At 38.9% G+C, this 22,594-nt stretch overlaps 1 protein-coding gene across 1 annotated transcript in view; it reads right to left on the minus strand.

Annotated features, from left to right (window-relative positions):
* LOC116274232 (zinc finger protein 718-like) overlaps positions 1–22,361 on the minus strand; it is a 30,696-nt gene extending 8,335 nt beyond the window's left edge. The window contains exons 1-2 of the mRNA XM_031664818.1: positions 22,152–22,361; positions 21,562–21,636 (exon numbers count right to left, since the gene is read on the minus strand). Coding sequence (XP_031520678.1) covers positions 21,562–21,636; positions 22,152–22,290 — 214 coding nt within the window. The 5' untranslated portion in view covers positions 22,291–22,361. The remainder of the gene's footprint in view (positions 1–21,561; positions 21,637–22,151) is intronic.
* Between the last annotated feature and the right edge of the window lie 233 nt (positions 22,362–22,594).

The raw sequence follows: 22,594 nt of genomic DNA on the forward strand, positions 1-22,594 counted from the left end.
TGATTTTTAACAAACTTAAAACAAAAATAACACACAACTTAAAAACAAGCAAGAGACCTTAACAGACATTTTCAAAAGAAGAAATGCAAATGGCCAAAAAGTACATGCAAATATGCTCAATGTCACTAATTCTCAGAGAAATTAAAATCAAAACCACAATAAAATACCACATCACAGCCAGGTACGGTGGCTCACGCCTGTAATCCCAGCACTTTGGGAGGCTGAGGTGGGTGGATTACCTGAGGTTAGGAGTTCAAGACCAGCCTGGCCAACATGGTGAAACCTCATCTCTACTAAAAAGGCAGAATGAGCACAGTATGGGCCACCTGTAGTCCCAGCTACTTGGGAGGCTGAGGCAGGAGAATCACTTGAACCTGGGAGGCAGAGGTTGCAGTGAGCTGAGATCATGTCACTGCACTCCAGCCTTGGCAACTAGAGGAAAACTCTGTCTCAAACAAAGCAAAACAAAACAATACAAAAAACAACAATAACAACAACAACAACAATAAAAAACATTATTCCAGTGAGAACAACTGTTATTGAAAAGACTGGCTGGGCGTGGTGGCTCACACCTGTAATCCTAGCACTTTGGGAGGCCAAAATGGGCAGGCTGCCTGAGCTCAGGAGTTCGAGACCAGCCTGAGCAACATGATGAAACCCCGTCTCTACTAAAATACAAAAAAAAATTAGCCGGACATGGCAGTATACGCCTGTAGTCCCAGCTACTTGGGAGGCTGAGGCAGGAGAACTGCCTGAACCCAGGAGGCAGAGGTTGCAGGGAGCCAAGATCACACCACTGCACTCCAGCCTGGGTGACAGAGTAAGACTCCATCTCAAATAAATAAATAAATAAATAAATAAATAAAGACTAACAATTGTTAGTGAGAATGTATAGAAAAGGAAACAAATACAGTTGTAAAACTGTAAGTTAGTACAGCCATTACAGGAAAAAAAGCATCACAGGATAACATATTTAAATAATCAATATATGATAATTTAGACAGTTTCTTTGACTCATCACCTAGACAATAAAACATTGATGACTACACACAAACACACACACACCAAATTCAAATTGTTGGGTCATATGTTAGTTCTATTTATTTTTTAATAAAACAGGACTGCTGAAGCATGTTAGTTCTATTTTTAGTTTTTTTTTTTTTTTTTTTTTTTGAGACGGAGTCTCGCGCTGTCGCCCAGGCTGGAGTGCAGTGGCGCGATCTCGGCTCACTGCAAGCTCCGCCTCCCGGGTTCACGCCATTCTCCTGCCTCAGCCTCCTGAGTAGCTGGGACTACAGGCGCCCACCACCGCGCCCGGCTAATTTTTTGTATTTTTAGTAGAGACGGGGTTTCACTGTGGTCTCGATCTCCTGACCTTGTGATCCGCCCGCCTCGGCCTCCCAAAGTGCTGGGATTACAGGCGTGAGCCACCGCGCCCGGCCCTATTTTTAGTTTTTTAATTAAACACAATTGCTGGAGCATATAAAAGTTCTATTTTCTTTGTAGCTAAAAAAACAACATCAGTATGTCAAAGAGACTCCCATGTTTATTACAATACTATTTATAATAGCTAAGATATGGAATCAATCCAATTATTGAAAACCAGATGATAAAGAAAATCTAGTACAGATACACAACAAAATACTATTCAGTTACAAAAGACAATAAAAGTTTGATATTTGCAAGGGTGTGGATGAACCTGGAGGCCATTACATTAAGTGAAATAAACCAGATTCACCAAGACAAGTACCACATGATCTTACACATATATGAAATCTAACAGTATATGATAAAGGCTTCACGCACTGGTCTTGGCAATCATTTTTTGGAAGGCTCAGGAAACAAACATCTGAAAATATACATGGTACTACATCATTGTATCCAAAATATCCCAAGAATATTTAAAGCAGGACTTTAAATAGATATTTACACACACATGTTCATCTATTATTATCTACAAAAGACAATTCCTGGAAACAACACAAATGTCCCTTTACAGATTAGTATCAGATTTTTAAAATGTGACATATATATACAATATTATTTCATTTTAAAATAGATATTCTGATATATCTTATAAAAACAATATATAAATTATAATGGTTTTTTTTGTATTATAATTGTGATTTTGTTCATGCATTGTTGCAAAAAAAATTGGTAATCTGTGTACTTTTGCATCTTACTGAGCTTTTATTTTTTTTTTTAGACAGTCTCACTCTGTTGCTGAGGCTAGAGTGTGGTGTGGGGTGATCTCAACTCACTGCAACCTCCACCCTCCAGATTCAAGCGATTCTTTTGCCTCAGCCTCCAAAGTAGCTGTGACTACAGGTGCGCACCACCACACCTGGCTAATTTTTGTATTTTTAGTAGAAAGAGGGTTTCACCATGTTGGTCAGGCTGGTGAGATGCTTTAAAATTATCTGGAATTCTTTGTTAGTCATTTTTTAGATCTGTGTTTTATTGTAATTGGTTACTGGAGCATTTTTAGTTTCCTTTGGTAGTGTTATATTTGCCTGATCCTTCATGATCCATTAAGGATGTCCTTGCATCTGAAGGAGCAAATACCTCTTTCAGTCATTAGAAACTAATTTGGGGAGGTAAATATCTTCTTCTATTGGATCTCTGGACTGATGAGATTTCTGCTGATATTGCAGTTAAGTGCATCGGAGCCAGGAAACAACAAGTGCTGGAAAGGATGTGGAGAAATAGGAACACTTTTACACTGTTGGTGGGACTGTAAACTAGTTCAACCATTGTGGAAAACAGTGTGGCAATTCCTCAAGGATCTACAACTAGAAATACCATTTGACCCAGCCATCCCATTACTGGGGATATACTCAAAGGATTATAAGTCATGCTGCTATAAAGACACATGCACACGTATGTTTATTACGGCACTATTCATAATAGCAAAGACTTGGAATCAACCCAAATGTCCATCAGTGACAGATTGGATTAAGAAAATGTGGCACATATACACCATGGAATACTATGCAGCCATAAAAAAGGATGGGTTCGTGTCCTTTGTAGGGACATGGATGCAGCTGGAAACCATCATTCTCAGCAAACTATCACAAGAACAGAAAACCAAACACTGCATGTTCTCACTCATAGGTGGGAATTGAACAATGAGATCACTTGGACACAGGAAGGGGAACATCACACACTGGGTCCTATTGTGGGGAGGGGGGAGGCGGGAGGGATAGCATTAGGAGACACACCTAATGTAAATGACGAGTTAATGGGTGCAGCACACCGACATGGCACATGTAATACATATGTAACAAACCTGCACATTGTGCACATGTACCCTAGAACTTAATGTATAATAAAAAAAAAAAAAAGAAAAAACAATTTAAGAGAAAGCTTTAACAGGAGACTCAGCTATACAAAAAAAACACCCCAGCAAACTTAAGTCATTTGAAAGTTTCTTATTAGAATTTTTTAAAAAATAAAAGTGTGAATAAAGCATTTGGGATCCACACTATATAATAAACCATAAAAAGGTACATATTTTAGGAGGTTCAAAAGAAAGAAAACTTTTTTTTAATTGTTTAAAGAAATAATGTGTTAAATTTTTCCCAATCTTGGAAGACATTCAGTTTTCTGAGGCTCAAAATATCTGTAGCAAGAAGAACCTAATAAAAAATTGCCCAGGACACAATTATAATTAAACTGCCAAAAATTCAAAGACAATGGGAGATTCTGAAAAGAAGCAAGAAAAAGAGATTCTTCTCATACAAGGGAACATCCATAAAGTTATCCGTAAATTGCTCAGCAGAAACAATGCAAGCCACATAGAAGTGAGACCATATATTTAAAGTGCAAATGAACAGAGAAAAAGAAAAAACTCTGACAAATAAGGAGACTACACCTGACAAAGCTGTCCTTGACAAATGAAGTATCAATCAAGATATTCTCAGATCAAAAAATAAGTTGAGGGAATTTATAATCACTAGACCTGTCTTACAAAAAAATGTTAAAGAGAATTTTTCAAGTTGTAAGGATGGAATCCTAACTTACAGCAAGAAAACATAAAAGTACAAATCTTACTGGAAAACATATATACATAGAAGGCTATATAACTAATTATGGAGCATAAATCACTTTTAACTCTGACATAAAAGCCACAAAAAAAGCATTAGAACACATATAGCTTCAGTATATTTGTTAACAGGTACACAATATAAAAAAATGTAAAGGGTGACATAAATAGTGTTTTAAAGGAAGGAAAATTGTTTAATATTTCTACACATAGAAGTTAACTTTTGCTTGAGATCTGGAGTTCAAAACCAGCCTGGTCAATATAGCAGGACTCTGTCTCTAAAATAAATACAAGAATAAAATAAAATAAGGATCTCACAAAGCTAGTTTTTTGTTTTTTGCTTTTTTGTTTTTTTTTTTTTTAAGCAGCACTGGGTGTGATGTCTCATTCATGTAATCCTAGCACTTTGAGAGGCCAAGGCAGGTGGAGTGCATGAGCCCAGGAGTTCAAGACCAGCCTGAGCAACATGGCAAAACCCTGTCTCTACATAGAGTACCAAAAAAAGTAGCCAGACTTGCGCTTGTAGTCCCAGCTGCTCAGGAGGGTAACATGGGAAGATTGCTTGAGTTCGGGGAGGTCAAGGCTGCATTGAGCTGTGAATGTACTGCACTACAGCCTGAGTAACAAAGGAAGACCCTATCTGTACAAAAAAAGAAGTTACATTGTTATCTCAAACTAGACTTTTATAACTATGAGATGTTTTACGTAAGTCTCTTGGAAATTAAAATAAAAACGGTAGTAAATACACGCAAAAGAAAAAGAATTAAAGCATATAACAAACAAAAACAAAAACAAAAACAAAAATTCAAGAAAATGCAAGGGAAGAAAGCATGGAAGAATTAAAACATAGAAACCACTAAATGGTCAGAAAACAATGAACAAAATAGCAGTAATAAGTTCTTGTCAATAATCACTTTAAACAGAAAAACATTTACTTATCCAATAAACACACACTGCTATTGTTTGAGTGTCCCTCCAAAATTTATGTTAATATTTAACTGCCATGGTGAGAAAATGAAGAAGTCAGCCCCTTAAGAAGCTATTAGGTTATGAGAGCTCTATTCTCATGAAAGGATTGGTATCATTATTCCCACACTGGGAATTAGTGGTTCAAAGATGAAAAAGAATATTCCATGCCAATAACTAAAAAAGTGTAGGAGTGGCTATATTTGTGGGGAAAAGAAAGAGAGATCAGACTGTTACTGTGTCTATGTGGAAAGAAGTAGACATAAGAAACTCCATTTTGTTCTGTACTAAGAGAAATTCTTCTGCCTTGAGATGCTGTTCATCTGTAACCCTAGCCCCAACCCTGTGCTTGCAGAGACGTGCTGTGTTGACTCAAGGTTTAATGGATTTAGGGCTATGCAGGATGTGCTTTGTTTAAAAAAAATGCTTGAAGGCAGTATTCTTGTTAAAAGTCATTGCCATTCTCTAATCTCAAGTACCCAGGGACACAATACACTGCAGAAGGCCACAGGGACCTCTGCCCAGGAAAGCCAGGTATTGTCCAAGGTTTCTCCCCATGCGATAGCCTGAGATATGGCCTCGTGGGAAGGGAAAGACCTGACCGTCCCCCAGCCCGACACCCGTAAAGGGTCTGTGCTGAGGAGGATTAGTGAAAGAGGAAGGCCTCTTTGCGGCTGAGATAAGAGGAAGGCATATGTCTCCTGCTCGTCCCTGGGAATACGAAGTCTTGGTGTAAAACCCGATTGTCTGTTCTATTTACTGAGATAGGAGAAAACCACCTTAGGACTGAAGGTGAGACATGCTGGCGGCAATACTGCTTTTTATTGCACCGAGATGTTGGTGTGTGTGCACATCAAGGCATAGCACCTTTCCTTAAACTTATTTATGACACAGAGACCTTTGCTCACATGTTTTCCTGCTGACCCTCTCCCCACTATTACCCTATTGTCCTGCCACATCCCCCTCTCCAAGATGGTAGAGATAATAATGATCACTAAATACTGAGGAACTCAGAGGCCAGTGCCAGCACAGGTCCTCCGTATGCTGAGCGCCGGTCCCTTGGGCCCACTTTTCTTTCTCTATACTTTGTCTCTGTCTCTTATTTCTTTTCTCAGTCTCTCGTCCCACCTGACGAGAAACACCCACAGGTTGTGGAGGGGCTGGCCCCCTTCAATATCAGACAAAAGAGACATATAGAAACAAAAAAATCTGTCACAAAAAAAGAACTTTGCATATGATGTGGTCTTATATTTGAAAAACCTACTTCACTAAAACACCATTAGAACTCAAACATTTAGTCAAGATATAGGATTAAAAAATTAGTGTTTCTACATGCCAACAGTGAACAATGTGAAAATCAAACCAAGAGAGTAATCCCATTTACAATAGCCACAAATTAAATACCAGGAATGAACTTAACCAAAGACGTGAAGGATCTCTATGATGAATACTATAAAACATCAATGCAAGAAATTAAGCAAGAGAAAAAAAAGGAAAGATATTTTATGTTCATGAATAGGAAAGATCAGTGTTATTAAAATTTTCATACTACCCAAAACAATCTACAGATTTAATGCAATTCCTTTCAAAGCATGAATGACATTCTTCACAGAAATAGGAAAAACAATCTTATAATGTAGACAGAACCATAAATGACTCAAAATAGCCAAAGCCGTTGTACGAAAAAAGAAACTGGAGGAATCGGGCCGGGCGCGGTGGCTCAAGCCTGTAATCCCAGCATTTTGGGAGGCCGAGACGGGCGGATCATGAGGTCAGGAGATCGAGACCATCCTGGCTAATACGGTGAAACCCCGTCTCTACTAAAAAATACAAAAAACTAGCCGGGCGCGGTGGCGGGCGCCTGTAGTCCCAGCTACTCGGGAGGCTGAGGCAGGAGAATGGCGTGAACCCGAGAGGAGGAGCTTGCAGTGAGCTGAGATCCGGCCACTGCACTCTAGCCTGGGTGACAGAGCAAGACTCCGTCTCAAAAAAACAAAACAAAAAAAAAAAAAAACAAAAAAAAAAAAAAGAAACTGGAGGAATCATAGTATTTGAATTTAAATGATACAACAGAGCTACCATAATTAAAACAGCATAAAACTGATCAGTAAAACAGTAGAGAGAACGCAGAGATAAATCCATACTACAGCAAACTTCTTTTTGACAAAGCTGTCAGGAATATATTGTTACTGGTAGAAAGTGTCCAGGTCCTTGGCATCTTGAACAAAGAATTGGACAAAATGCACAAAGCAAGGAAGGAATAAAAGGATTTATTGAAAATGAAAGTACACTCCAAAGTGCAAGCCCGAGCATAGGGGCTCAAAGGCCCGGTTACAGAATTTTTGGGAGCTTAAATACCACCTAGAGGATTCCATTGGTTACTTTGGGTATGCCCTATGTAAATGGAGAGGGTGAAGTAAAGTTAGTTATTTACAGCGCCTGTGGAGAGGATATTTCCTGTTATAGCTAAAGTGTGAATTGCCCTTATGGTCCCTGCCTCCAGACCCTGTTTTCCTGCCTCATCTCCCCCAAGATATGTGATCCTCATAAATCTTTATAGGAGGCAGTGGGATCGATGGTCTTTTTCTTTCTGTAACTGCTTTATGCTGGCTTGGGGTGTAGTCCCCGCCTATCGGAGACCACAGTACTCCTGCTCTGTTCTGTCTAGTGGAGACAGGGTAGTTTCTTGATGGCCAGGGGTGTGTTTTCATCTGGAACTGGCTGGAGCTTTCATTGCATGATCATCTGAAACTTGATGTTCTCTATGCAACAGCAAATGTATTTGATTAAAAGATATAATGGGGGTGGATACCTATGCTGTTAGGAATGTTTGTTACAGAGATTTGCAGGACAAAAAAAAAACCTGGTTTGTTCTAGAATTTATGTGTTTCCTTAAAGTCTTGGCACAAACAACTCCATTTTGGTTTGGTCTGTTGGGGCCTAGTGTATGAGCTTAGTCCAAAACAATGGCATCCCAGAATTTTGTTTAAAAACTTCCCCCTTGGCCATGCACAGTGGCTTAAGCCTGTAACCCCAGCACTTTGGGAGGCTGAGGCAGGTGGATCACGAGGTCAGGAGTTCAAGATCAGCCTGGGCAAAACGGTGAAACCCCATCTCTACTAAAAATAAAAAAATTAGCCGGGCATGGTGGCAGGCGCCTGTAATCCCCGTCACTTGGAAGGCTGAGGCAAAGAACTGCTTGAACCTGGGAGGTGCAGGTTGCCGTGAGCCAAGATTACACCACTGAACGCCAGTCTGGGTGACAGAGTGAGACTCCATCTCAAAACAAAACAAAACAAAATTCCCCCTTTTTGGTTAGGTTCTCACTTAGACTACAGTGTGTCCAAAATTTAGGGCCTTTGAGCCACTCTCAGTTACCATCATTTTGGATTCCTGGTCTCAGCACATTATTTATAGGTTACGGTGTTCTCATGGTTGCACATTTCTTTTAGCTCCTGTTATTATAGTTGAAGAGAGACCGTATGACATCCTAGAGACGGCTGCATGCAAGCATTTAAACCTTTGAGAGAATACAGCACACAGGGAGACTACTATTATGACTATTGGGAGGAAAACACCAAGAGTTCACAGTATGCTCCTTACTCAAGGTTTCCATTAACCAAACCTTGTAAAATTAAATAAATCAAAGAATGAGCCAGATAAAGAGTTTACTTACTTAACTAAGCAATTTGTTAATCCCCTACCAGTGAATGTCTATAATCTTCATCTGATGTATTTCTCCATAAGCCACAAGTGCCAGCAGCTGCACAGGTACTTCTCTGTTTAGTCAATTCTATTATAACTTTCACAAAAGAATTTAAAGTCTACTGCATAACTGTAGCCTTTACAGTAGAATTTGCTATAGAGCCTATCATGAGGGATACCTTTTTAACCATTGCTTCTTTTACTTTAAGCCACGGAAAAGGGCCTAACAAATGATGCTCTTCTAGAAGAGTGAAGGCCTCCTGGCAATGTTCTCTTTAACCCATGGTGTGGGTTAACAGGAATGAACCAACGTTTTGTTTTTGGACTGATTATGAGGCAGTGTATGTATCACTGAAGTTTCTTACGCTGACTGGGCTTTCATCTTTTATTTATCAAAGTATAAGCTTATCCATGTATAAGGCTGGCTGCAAACTCCTTCACAAATAGAAGTATACCCCATAAATGCACTTAACAGACCCCTTTTCTACGTTTAATGTTTCTAGAGGCATAAGAAATAAAAAAATTCAAAGGCAAGAGTTTTATGATAGAAGTTTTAATTTGTGAACTTGGGAAAAGCTGTTTACATCAAGGATGCCCTCTTCTTGGGAGAAATTTCCCTGGTTAGCTTCACCTCAAGGGTTCCAGTGGGTGCACGGTTCCAAAAATGTGGAGGGGCCCTTCTCAAAACCCATTAACCCAAAGCCCAAAGTCCTGACATTTTGTTGTAGTGTGGGTGGCAAGGACAGTTTTTCTCCAATGTTCTGATAAGATTTAAACCATAAAAAGCTTTTTTACCTGGTGGAAGTATATGTAGCATAATAATCTCAGCCTCCTTGCATAGGAAAGCTTTTATACAACCAGAAAACATGCATTGAAAATAACAACGGAGGCCGGGCGCGGTGGCTCAAGCCTGTAATCCCAGCACTTTGGGAGGCCGAGACGGGCGGATCATGAGGTCAGGAGATCGAGACCATCCTGGCTAACACGGTGAAACCCCGTCTCTACTAAAAAATACAAAAAAACTAGCCGGGCGAAGTGGCGGGTGCCTGTAGTCCCAGCTACTCGGGAGGCTGAGGCAGGAGAATGGCGTGAACCCAGGAGGTGGAGCTTGCAGTGAGCTGAGATCGGGCCACTGCACTCCAGCCTGGGTGGCAGAGCGAGACTCCGTCTAAAAAAAAAAAAAAAAAAAAAAAAAGAAAATAACAACGGAATGAAATCCCTTTATAAAATGTTTAAATGGCCCACCAGGTGACCAAATGTACCTTAAACTTTAATTGTATTCCTAGGAATATGGGATTAAGTATTGGTTATAAACTATTTTAAACAATTTTAGTATCACCTGGTTTAACATGAAAATTTGACAAAGTTTTTTTTTGGTATTTAATTTTTGTTTTACTTGGGTTAGTAGGTTAGTAGCTTTATACAAAGAAATTTGATTATTTCTGCAGTTTATAATAACATAATAACCATAATTATAATTGATAGCATATACTACTTTAGAAAGCTCATACAATTTTGGAACATATATTAGTATTATTCACAAAAATATAACCTAAAGAAGATTGAACATCATTTTAGCAATCACATGTACCCAAACATGTCAAATAATCCCATTTACCTCCTTTCTGAATGTTTTCAGGGGCCCTCTGATCCATCCAAAAAGCCAGGCATTAGGAAACAAGCATGTATGTGAAATTTGCCTTTACATTATACCCAGGTTCATGCTTAACTATATTTTTTTTAAAAATTGCCAAACTGCTGATGCATTTTTACAATACTTTTTATTTTACTTTAATCAAAACTAACAGCTTTATGAAAATGTTCAATTAGCCAAATGTCTCCAATTCTTTATCAGAAAATAGTTTTAAAAAATATTTTATTATTTAAACTTTTTCCACATTTTTCGTCTAATGATTCCTTACTACATTGTTTTATGAATAACCTTTTTAAATCTGTAATTTGAACCAACTTTTAGGTAACTATTGAATTAGACAAAATTATTCTCTTCTTTTCATGAATAACATAACCCTTTCTGGTACATTTGGTATACAGAATTACATGTTAAATAGAAACCTAAAACTTTAATGAAACCCTAAAATACAAAAAATCCTAAACTATTGGATATGGACAATTCCACAATTTTAGAAACATATTTCCCATATCACAGCCCTTTTCTTAATTGGAAATGACACAGCTATTAAGTGAGCATTAAAAATAACTTTATGGTTTTAATTTACACAAAAAGTTTACCTAAAACAATTATCTTATTCACTGTTCTTAGTTATTTACTTTTAACACGGGAGAAATGAGATATTAATTGACATATGTAAAATGAACATTGGTTTGGTCCACAAAGGCAGGACAACTCAACATGAGGAGGAGGCTTGGGGGCTTTCAGATTACAGCTAGGTGGGAGGCAAACAGTTGCATTCTTTAGAGTTTCCGATTAGCCTTTCCAAAGGAAGCAATCAGATACGCAGCATTTATCTCAGTGAGACTTCGGATAGAATAGAAGGCAGGCTCAACCTAAGCAGCTCCCAGCTTGAATTAACACTGACATTTAAAAATATTTAGCAAAGACAAACATAAAATTCAGACAAAATGTATGCTGACAATTATGAAGGCATTTCTATTTTTAGTCCACCAATACTTTTAAAGCTAGCTTGTTTAGTAAAGTTGTACTTTAAGTCACATGAACTTGAAAATTGCTCAGACTTATTAATTTATGAGCGTTCTTTTACTTGTAAGCCAATTTGGTAGACATAACATATAACAGTAAGTATGCATGCAAATAAAGACATCTAGACATGTATGAACACACATAAATGAAGACTCAATAGCTTGGAACCTTAGCCATGAGACAGCAATAGAAACTTGCTGGTTTTGTTATACCCAGACTGTTTGTTCCCCAAAGAAGACCACCAGAGTCCAGAGTCAAAGCCAAGCGGCAAGGATCTTTTACTACAAGTTCGAACTTGGTCCCTCCAATCCACAGCATACAAGAGGGCCCCGAACAATGCGAGTGCTTGCTTTTTATAGCCCGATGTAAATAGGATACGTAAAGTTACAGAGGAACAAGGGAATTCTTTTGGTTACAGCATTACAATTGGTTTACATTTTAAGTTATACATTTAGCAGTTTTTCTATTGGTTCCCGCGCTTTCAGTAAAACCACAAACGGCTGTGTCCTTATCGGGGACTTTCCAGGTAGCATGTGTTTGTACTGGGCTCAGGAAGTTGAGAGATATATGATGGGATGTGTTTGTACTGGGCTCAGGAAGTTGAGAGATATATGGTGGGATGTGTTTGTACTGGGCCTGTTTGTGTTGAGCCCGGGGCTGAGGAATGTGCCTGATTTCTTTCAGTTTTACTTTGCCCCAGTATATAATCCAGTGAAGGCTGTGAACCAAAATTTTGGGTAAAGCAGTCTCCATGGTAGTTTGATTTTTAAAGGCCAAACCTCCCCAGAATCCAAAGAGCACTGTGACCAAACCATACCAAAGGAGGGTATCACACATTAACCAGGCCCCCTGCTTGGAATCACAGTACAAAAGCCTCCATACATACAATGCCATTCCACTTTTCCATTCAACAGTAAACTCCAGATTCCAAACAATGTTGGGGCCAAACAGCATTGCAACTATAAGAAAATTCTAAGGAGGGTTTAGTACTTGACCTCAGAACGTCTGCCGAGAACGTCCCCTTTGGGTAGTTTGAGGTCTGCAGGACCCACAGAGTATCCTCCTGTGGATCCGATCTTAGTGTCAGATGTCTCTGACCTTAGGTGGGCACCTCCAGAGCATACTATAAGCGTTATAAAAATAGCCATGAACTGTAATGAGAACTGGATTCTGGGTGGGCCTTTTTGTTCCTTAGCCAGTTGAGTACTATAAGGGAAGAATTTAGCATAAGAAGGTTTAAGTCTCTTGAAACATGTGCAAGTTTGCTCCGAACTGCGTCATACATAGGGATCGGGGACTACATTCAGAAAACATAAAGAAAAAGTCATTCCCTCTTCTGGGCAGGGCAATTATAAACAGCCACTTAAAGACTGAGACAGAAATAAAGGAAAAAAAAAAAGAAAGAAAAAGACCCAGATTCCTTAAACCAACCAGGAGGTGGCAGTCAGGCTTCTCCTCATGGAAACCCATTAGTTTCACAGGCCATGGCCAGAAACCCGCAGTTGCCTCCATGTTTAGGTGCTTCCCACCAAGGGTTCCAAGTTGGAAAGGAAAAGAGAAAGCCCCTGTATGGAGCAGAAAGGAAAGGGAGAAAAATGAAACCCAAACGTTGGGCTTACTTCTTCCTCCTGGCTGGCTCGCCAAAATACATGTTACCAGCTGTAGATGTCTTTAACAAGGAATTGGACAAAACACACAAACAAAGCAAGGAAGGCATGAAGGGATTTATTGAAAATGAAAGTACAATCCACAGTGTGGGAAAAAGCCCAAGCATAGGGGCTCAAAGGCTCCATTACAGAATTTTTGGGAGTTTAAATACCCCCTAGAAGATTCCACTGGTTACTTCGGGTATGCCCTATGTAAATGGAGAGGATTAAATAAAATTACAAAGTTATTTATGGCCTACACCCTATGGAAAGGGTATTTCCTGTCATAGCTGAAGTGTGAATTGGTCTTATGTTCCCTGCCTCCAGATCCTATTTTCCTGCCTCAATATAATGGGGGAATCTCTTCAACAAATTGTGTTACAAAAACTGAATATCCATATTCAGAGGAATGAAACTAGACCCGTATCTCTTGCCATCTAAAAAGAAAAAATAAATCAAAATGGATTAGAGACAAATCTAAGACATGAAACTATGAAACTACTACAAAAAAAATTGATGAAACTCTCCAGGAAATTAAACTGGACAAAGATGTCTTGAATAATACCCCGCAAGCACAGGCAGCCAATGCAAAAATGAACAAATGGAATCACATCAGTTAAAGAGCTTCTAAACAGCAAATGAAACATCAACAGGCCCGGCGCGGTGGCTCAAGCCTGTAATCCCAGCTCTTTGAGAGGCCAAGGCGGGCGGATCACAAGGTCGGGAGATTGAGACCATCCTGGCTAACACAATAAAACCCCATCTCTACTAAAAATACAAAAAATTAGCCTGTCGCGGTGGCGGACGCCTGTAGTCCCAGCTACTCGGGAGACTGAGGCAGGAAAATGGCGTGAACCCAGGAGGCAGAGCTTGCAGTGAGCTGAGAACGCGCCACTGCACTCTAGCCCGGGCGAAAGAGCAAGACTCTGTCTCAAAAAAAAGAAAAAAAAAAAAGAAAAGAAACAATCAACAAAGCGAAGAGACAACACACAAAATGGGAGTAAATATCTGGAAACTGTCCATAAGAAAAGGAATTAATAACAAGAATGCATAAGGCACACAAACAGCTCTATAGGTTAAAATCTGATGATAAATAAGAAAAAATTTGGATAGACATTTCTCAAAAGAGAGCATATAAATAACAAAAAGCCATATGACACGGTGCTCAACATCATTTATCTCAGAGAAGTGCAAATCAAAACAACAATGAGATATTATCTCACCCCAGTTACAATGACTTTTATCCAAAAGTCAGGCAATTAACAAATACTGGTGAGGATGTGGAGAAAAGTGAAAGTGAACTCTAGCACTCTCTTGGTGGGAATGTAAATTAGTACAATGACTATGGAGAATAGTTTAGAGTTCCTCAAAAAATGAAAAATAAAGCTACTATATTATCCAGCAATCCCATTCATAGGTATGTACATAAAAGAAAAGAAATCAGGACATCAGAGAGATATTTGCACCTCCATTTTTACTGCAGCAGTGTTCACATTATCCAAAATTTAGAAGCAACCTAAGTGTCTATCATTACATGAATGGATAAAGTAAATGTGGTGCACATACATAACAAAGTACTTTTCAATAATAAAAAAGAACAAGATCCCACCATCTTCAACAACATGGATGGAACTAGAGGCCATTATGTTAAGAAAAATAAGCCAGGCACATGAAGGTAAATGTTGCATGTTCTCACACATTTGCTGGAGCTAAAAATTAAATTAATTCATAGAGACAGAGAACAGAAGGATTGTTACCAGAGGCTGGAAAGTGTAGTGGGGGTTTGGGAGAAGTGGGGAAGATTAATGGGTAGAAAAATAATTAGAAGGCCGGGCGCGGTGGCTCAAGCCTGTAATCCCAGCACTTTGGGAGGCCGAGGCGGGTGGATCACGAGGTCAGGAGATCGAGACCATCCTGGCTAACATGGTGAAACCCCGTCTCTACTAAAAATACAAAAAACTAGCCGGGCGTGGTGGCGGGCGCCTGTAGTCCCAGCTACTCGGAGGCTGAGGCGGGAGAATGGCGTGAACCCGGGAGGCGGAGCTTGCAGTGAGCCGAGATCGCGCCACTGCACTCCAGCCTGGGCGACAGAGCGAGACTCCGTCTCAAAAAAAAAAAAAAAAAAAAAAGAAAAATAATTAGAAAGAGTAAGATTTAGTAATTGCTAGTACACAGAGTGACCATAGTCAAAAGCAACTTAATTGTACATTTTTAAATAACTAAAAGAATGTAGTTAGGTTGTCTATAAAATGACGAATAAACACTTGAGGTAATGAATACCCATTTATCCTAATATAATTTTTATGCATTTCATGCCTACATCAAAATATCTCATGTAACCCATAGATACATAAAGCTACTGTGTACTCATAAAAATTTAAAATCCTGAACCATATACAAAAACTATCTTGAATAAATTAAATATTTAAATGTAAGAAGCATAACTCTACCGTTTTCAGAAGAAAATACAGGAAGATTATGACATTGGTCTTGGCAATGTTTTCTTGCATATAACATCAACTACATGAGTAACACATTTAAAAACACAGAAAAATGGGACTACATTAAATTTATCTCTGCACATTAAAATTAACATTTAGTCAGAGTCCCAACTAAGAAAAAAAAAGTAAAAAGTATACATTTGACAGATATTAACACCCAGAATAGACTCTAAAAAATCAACAGAGTAACATGATTAACAAATGAACAGATGAAAATGTTTCTCCAAAGAATAAATACACATAGCAAGCAATTATTGAAAAATTTTTAATCTTTAGAAAAATGTAAAGCAAAACCACAATGAGGTATTATCATGTATTAATTAGAATGGCCAACATCAAGCGAACAAAAGATGACAAATGTAAAGAATGTAGATGAATTGAAACCCTTGTGCATTGTTGGTAGGAAGAAAGTGATACAGCCCCCTAAAAAATGTAAGGGGATTCCTCCAAAAAAAAAAATGAAGTTATTCTATGACCCACTAATTCTACTTCTGAGCATCTTACTCAAAATATGCAAAGCGTATCTGACAGAAATATTTGCACATCCATGTTTACTGCAGCAATATTCACTGTTTTAGTTTATTCTTGCATTGCTATAAATACCTGAGACTAGGTAATTTTTTTTTTTTTTTTTTAAAGAAAAAGGTTTAACTGGCTCATGGTTCTGCAGGCTGTACAGGAAGCATAGCAGCTTCTGTTTCTGGCGAGGCCTCAAAAAGCTTCCAATTATGGTAGAAAGCAAATAAGGAGTGAGTCACCTCACATGGTGGGAGCAGGAGCAAGAGACAGTGAAAGGAGAGGTGCCACATGCTTTTAAAAAGTGAGATCTCAGGAGAACAAACTCACTATGGCAAAGACAGTACCAAAGGGGCTGGTGCTAAACTATTCGTGAGAAGTCAACCTTATCATCCCATCACCTCCCACCAGGCCCCACCTCCAACATTAGGGATTGCAATTTGACATGAGATTTGAATGAGGACACAGATCCAAACCATATCATTTACAAAAGTCAAAAAGGAAAAAAAAATTGAAATGTCCCTTAACAGATGAATGATTTTAAAAGATGTGGCTTATACATCAATGAAATATTCTTTAGCTTCAGATGAAAATATCTTGTCAGAGGCTACAATAAGGATAAATCTTAAAGCCATTATTTTAAGTGAAGACACTAACAAAGTGACAGTGTATGATTCCACTTAGGTAAGATATGTTAAGTAGTAAACTCACAGAATAAATAAGATATGTTAAGTAGTAAACTCACAGAAAACCTAAGTAGAAAGGTACTTGCCTTTGGTTAGGATTGTGAAACCTCAGTGGAGCCAAAAATCAAGTAGGGGTATTTGGAAAAAGCAGGCCCTCACCCAGGTGGCCAACTCAAGAGCCCATAGACATGGCTGCAGACAAAACATGGTACACTAAGCTTGGTCTTATTAAGGATGCTGAAGCAGTTCTGCAACCTGTCTCAAACTCCTCTCAGCTAGAGTACACAAGTGGTCCTTCCTATCAAGAGACTGCCAGGAGACACACCCAGCCATGGCCCTGGAGGCAGGCCTACAGATCTTGGCCTTAGCTATGGTCCCTGCAGCAGCCATGTGACTCAGTTCTAGCCCTCACAGTCACAGTCCATGGCCAGTTGTACATACTCACGGACTCAGAGAGACCTGTGAAAACTGTTCCCCAGTAGTCAGTAGAAGCCAAACCCATTCATACACCTGGTACTTGGCCTATCATATGCAGACAAACTTCAAAACCCTACCTTACTGCCTGCCATACAGATAATGTCCTCAAGGAAATTTAATCTTTCCAGGGCCTAGAAAGAATCCATGACTGTCCAAATCTCTGGTAACACAACCATCAAAAGCAGAGGTAATCTCATCAGCATGAGGACAGAACAAAAGGAGTTCTTTACCTGCCAAATTGTAATCATTGTTAGATCCTTCAAATGTACAGACACAGGGCTGCTTCAGAGACCACAGCTGAGGCCAAGATCTGCAGGCCTGCTCCAGGGCCACAACTTCTATCTTAGCATATTACTAAAAACTTGTATGAGAACAATTAGGCAAGGAAAAGGATTGAACAAAGCTCTCCAGCTTTGGAAAAGAAATAAAAACATTACTGCTGTTTGGAGATTATATAATCATGCCTATATATGTGTGTATATATATACATATAACTCTAGAGTAAATAAACAAAAACTCAATAAATGTATTCATTAAAGCATCAGGATACATAATCTTGTGAAAGGAAAATAAATCTTGGAACTCTTAGGGCCCCCAAAATCACTAAGCTAAACCATCAAGCTGGGAACTGCCTAGGGCAAACCTGCCTCCCATTCTATTCAAAGTCATCCCTCTGCTCACTGAGATAAATGGACATCTGATTGCCTCCTTTGGACAGGCAAATCAGAAACTCAAAAGAATACAGCAGTCTCTCTCTCATGTACTGTGACCTAGAAACCCCATCCCTTGCTTGAGTTGTCCTGCCTTTCAGGATGGAACCAATGTACATCTTATATAGATTGACTTATGTCTCATGTCTCCTTAAAATGTATAAAACCAAGCTGTGCCCAAACCACCTTGGGTACATGTCATCAAGACTTCCTAAGGCTGTGTCAGGGGCATGTGTCCTCAACCTTGACAAAATAAACTTTTTTTCTTTCTTTTTCTTTTCCTTTTTTTTTTGAGACAGAGTCTTGCTCTGTCGCCAGGCTGGAGTGCAGTGGTGCAATCTCAGTTCATTGTAATTTCCACCTCCTGGGATCAAGCGATTCTCCCGCCTCAGCCTCCCAAGTAGCTGGGACTATAGGTGCGTGCCACCACGCCCCGCTATTTTTTGTGTTTTTAGTAGACATGGGGTTTCACCATGTTGGCCAGGATGGTCTCGATCTCTTGATCCACCAGCCTCGGCCTCCCAAAGTCCTGGGATTACGGTCATGAGCCACCGTGCCTGGCCAGCAAAATAAACTTTCCACATTAACTGAGACCCGTCTCAGATTTTTGGAGTTAATACTCTGTTGCCCAGGTTCATTTTAAACTCCTATGCTCAAGTGATCCACCAGCCTTGGCCTCTGAAAGTACTGAGATTACAGAAATGAGTCACTGGACCTGGCCCAACATAAAAATATTTGTTGCATTTCCAAATAGTAACAACAAACCTTCCAAAAAAAGGAAGAAACAATTTTCATTTGCAATAGTATAAATATAAAAAAATGTAATCAAAGTAAATTTAACCAATATGTATACACTAAATAAAATATTAATGACAGAAATTGCAGTAGACACAAATAAATAGAAACCTATTTCATTAGAATAACTAATATTGTCAAAGTACCATATTATCATAAGTTATCTATACTCAATGTGAAAATTTTAGTGTCATTTTTCACAGTAATAGAAAACACAATTGTAAAACTTAAGTATAACCTTAAACAACTTTAACATTGATTGGCTGGGCATGGTGGCTCACACCTGTAATCCCAGCACTTTGAGAGGCCGAGGTGGGTGGATCACGAGGTCAGATAGAGACCATCCTGGCTAACATGGTGAAACCCTGTCTCTACTAAAAATATAAAAACAAAATTAGCCAGGCATGGTGGTGAGTGCCTGTAGTCCCAGCTACTTAGGAGGCTGAGGCAGGAGAATGGGGTGAACCCGAGATGCGGAGCTTGCAGTGAGTGGATATCACGCCACTGCACTCCAGCCTGGGTGACAGTGAGGCTCCCCGTCTCAAAAACAAAACAAAACAAACAAAAAAAACTTTAACATTGATTGATGGTGATTGTTAGTGCCTGAGGGTGGAAAATAAGGAGATGTTCAAAGAATACCAATTTTTAGTTATAAGTTGAGTAACTCTGAAAAATCTAAAGTACATTAGCATTAGATCAGCAAAATAGCATTGTTTATAGTTAGTAACACTGTAGTGTATGCTTACAATTTGCTACAACAGTAGACTTTAAGTGTTCTTACTACAAAAAAATTGGTTATCTACCTGAGGTAATAGATGTGTTCATCAACTTGACTATATTTTATTTTACAACGTATATACATATCAAATCATTACACTGTACACATTAAGTTATACAATTTTTATTTATCAGAAAAATCCAGGTCGCACAGAGATGTACAGTAAGCCCTCACTTTATGTTCAAAATAGGTTCTTGAAAACTGCATCTTTAAATGAACAATGTTGCTATATGTCATGTAAACATATCTCTTGTATTAATTAAACTCTGGTAAAATTAGTTTTCTTAATATGTTGCTTTGCTTACTGTTTCCAAGAACCTATCAGCAAAGTTAAGTAAGAATTTATTATACACATATAAAACTTACATAGGTGTTTGTGTGTGTGAAACACACATTTTTATATATAGATAGATCTCAATAACAGAATTTCAGTAGGCTTCCTACTAAATAAGACAAAATTAAAAGATAATAGTTATTAAGAAATAATGTAACAATTGAGAGTTTAATATACACTTAGCAATGTTCTAAGCTGGTTAATGACACAGCGCATTTAAGAAATTCAGTGCTGGCCAACCCTTTGAATGTGAGGACATTTTTACTTATCTGTGGTGGTGGATATCACAAAAATTATTTGCAAACCTTTTTTTTTTTTTTTTTTAATGCTCATCAGCTATTATTGGTGTTAGCATAATTTTTATTATTTTTATTATTTTTATTTGTTTTTAGACGGAGTGTTCCTCTGTTGCCCAGGCTGGAGTGCCTGTGGCACGATCTCAGCTCACTGCAACTTCCACCTCCTGGGGTCAAGCAATTCTCCTACCTTAGCCTCCCAAGTAGCTGGGATTACAGGCATGCACCACCATGCCCAGCTAATTTTTATATTTTTAGTAGAGATGGGGTTTCACCATGCTTGCCAGGCTGGTCTCTAACTCCTGACTTCATGATCTGCCTGCCTCGGTCTCCCAAAGTGCTGGGATTACAGGTTGAGCCACCATGCCCGGCCATGTTACTGTATTTTATGTGTGGCCGAGACAGTTTTTCTTCCAATGTGGTGGTCCAAGGAAGCCAAAGGTTGGAAACCCATGCTTTAAATAATTTGAAAACTTGCAAAAGTAGAGTTTAAATTACAAATCTCAGTTTATATTAAAACAATAACATTTTGAAGTAAAATAAAATTACATTTTTTCATATTTAGGAAAATGCTTATTGTTCTGATAAAATTGCTGAGTAAGAATTTTTTTGTAGAATTACATTTGCAACCTCTATAGGATTAAAAATCACCAAGCAGAAAAGATGCAACATCTGTCCCTGGTGTTCCTGGGATTTCTGAACCAAATCCCAGTATGTCCACTACTCACCTTACACATTTTAGACATGATGCAAAAACAGTATTTGGAAAAAAACAAAAAACAAAAAAACTTTAACATAGAGCTCTTCAATCATACAAATATTCCCAGGTCCCCAAAAGCAATGAACAGCAGTCAGACCATGCAGCCCTTTGTAAGTGATAAAGTGGACACCGGCTCTCCCTGTAAACTTGAAGGGAGATACGAAAGGAAAAACAGAACTCTTGGATTTAAGAGCATGGGACATAAGATGACCCTATGAGAAAAAATGCAGCCTTTTTGGAAATTATTTTGTCACAGAGCTTCCCAAACTGCATTTATTTACTTATTTATTTTTTGCAATGGAGTCTAGCTCGATACTGCCCAGGCTGGAGTGCAGCGGCGTGATCTCAGCTGAGCATAACCTCTGCCTCCTGGGTTTTTAAGCAATTCTCTCTGCCTCAGCATCCTGAGTAGCTGGGATTACAGGCACAAGCCACCACACCCAGCTAATTTTTGTATTTTTAGCAGAGACAGGGTTTCACTATATTGGTTAGGCTGGTCTTGAACTCCTGATCTCAGGTGATCCACCTGCCTCGGCCTCCCAAAGTGCTGGGATTACAGGCGTGAGCCACAGGGCTCAGCCTCCCAAACTACATTTTAAGGCCTGGCTTCCTTCTTGACTTTTGGCCTCCTTGCCTGTGTCCTCTCCTCCATTCACTCTCACCTACCTGAGGGTCTGGCTGCTGTCTGATGTATCTTGAAATTGTAGAGCTCTTTTCTTTGCTCCAGACAGGTGACCAGGTCTGGGTTAGAGATAGTAACAGCTGTTTTATTTTTAAAAAATTAACATGACTATTGCTGGGGATACTCCAATTACCAACCTAGTACTATGCTAAGTAGAATAGAGAAATTAGGGAAGATTCTAGAAAATTAATCCAAAAATTGTTTTCTGACAGAATCTTTAGAATATTTAAGTATTTTAAATCTGTGGGCTTTAAGTTCCACTACCAAGTACTACTGAATCAAAAATAAGTAGTGCAAATTGCATGTTAAGATGTGAAAGACAATTATTTTATATCATTAATTTATAGAATTACCACTAGCCTAGAGTGAAGGAAACAAATTAGCTCAAAAGAACGTTTACGTAAAGATGAAACATCCTAAAGATTTTATTTTTTATACCATCAAACTCCCAAACTTTTCATGAAGGAACTGAAATTAATTCATGCAAAGCAAAAGCTCCTAAGAGATGTTATACAAGGAAAGAAAATGAAATTCTGAAAAAGTATTAGGAATTACATATTAAAGTTATCCTCACCCAGGGAGACCAAGTTTCTGTAGTTCTCCAACATCACATCTTTATATAAATTCTGCTGAGAAGGGTCCAGACATTTCCACTCTTCTGGAGAGAATTCTATGGCCATATCCCTGAATGTTAAGAGCTCCTGAAAATACATATTTATCAAGTGACAGAATTCTTCTTCTTTTTTTTTTAATATGGAGTCCTGCTCTGTTGCCCAGGCTGGAGTGCAGTGGCGCGGTCTCGGCTCACTGCAACCTTTGCCTCCCAGGCTCAAGTGATTCTCCTGCCTCAGCCTCCTTACTAGCTGGGATTACAAGCACCCACCACCATGCCCGGCTAATTTTTGTATTTTTGTTAGAGACAGGGTTTCACCATGTTGGCCAGGCTGGTCTCCAACTTCTGACCTCAGGTGATTCGCCTGCCTCAGCCTCCCAAAGTGCTGGGATTACAGGCATGAG

The sequence above is a fragment of the Papio anubis genome, chromosome 3 (assembly GCF_008728515.1).
Source record: "Papio anubis isolate 15944 chromosome 3, Panubis1.0, whole genome shotgun sequence".
NCBI classification, from domain to species: Eukaryota; Metazoa; Chordata; class Mammalia; order Primates; family Cercopithecidae; genus Papio; species Papio anubis.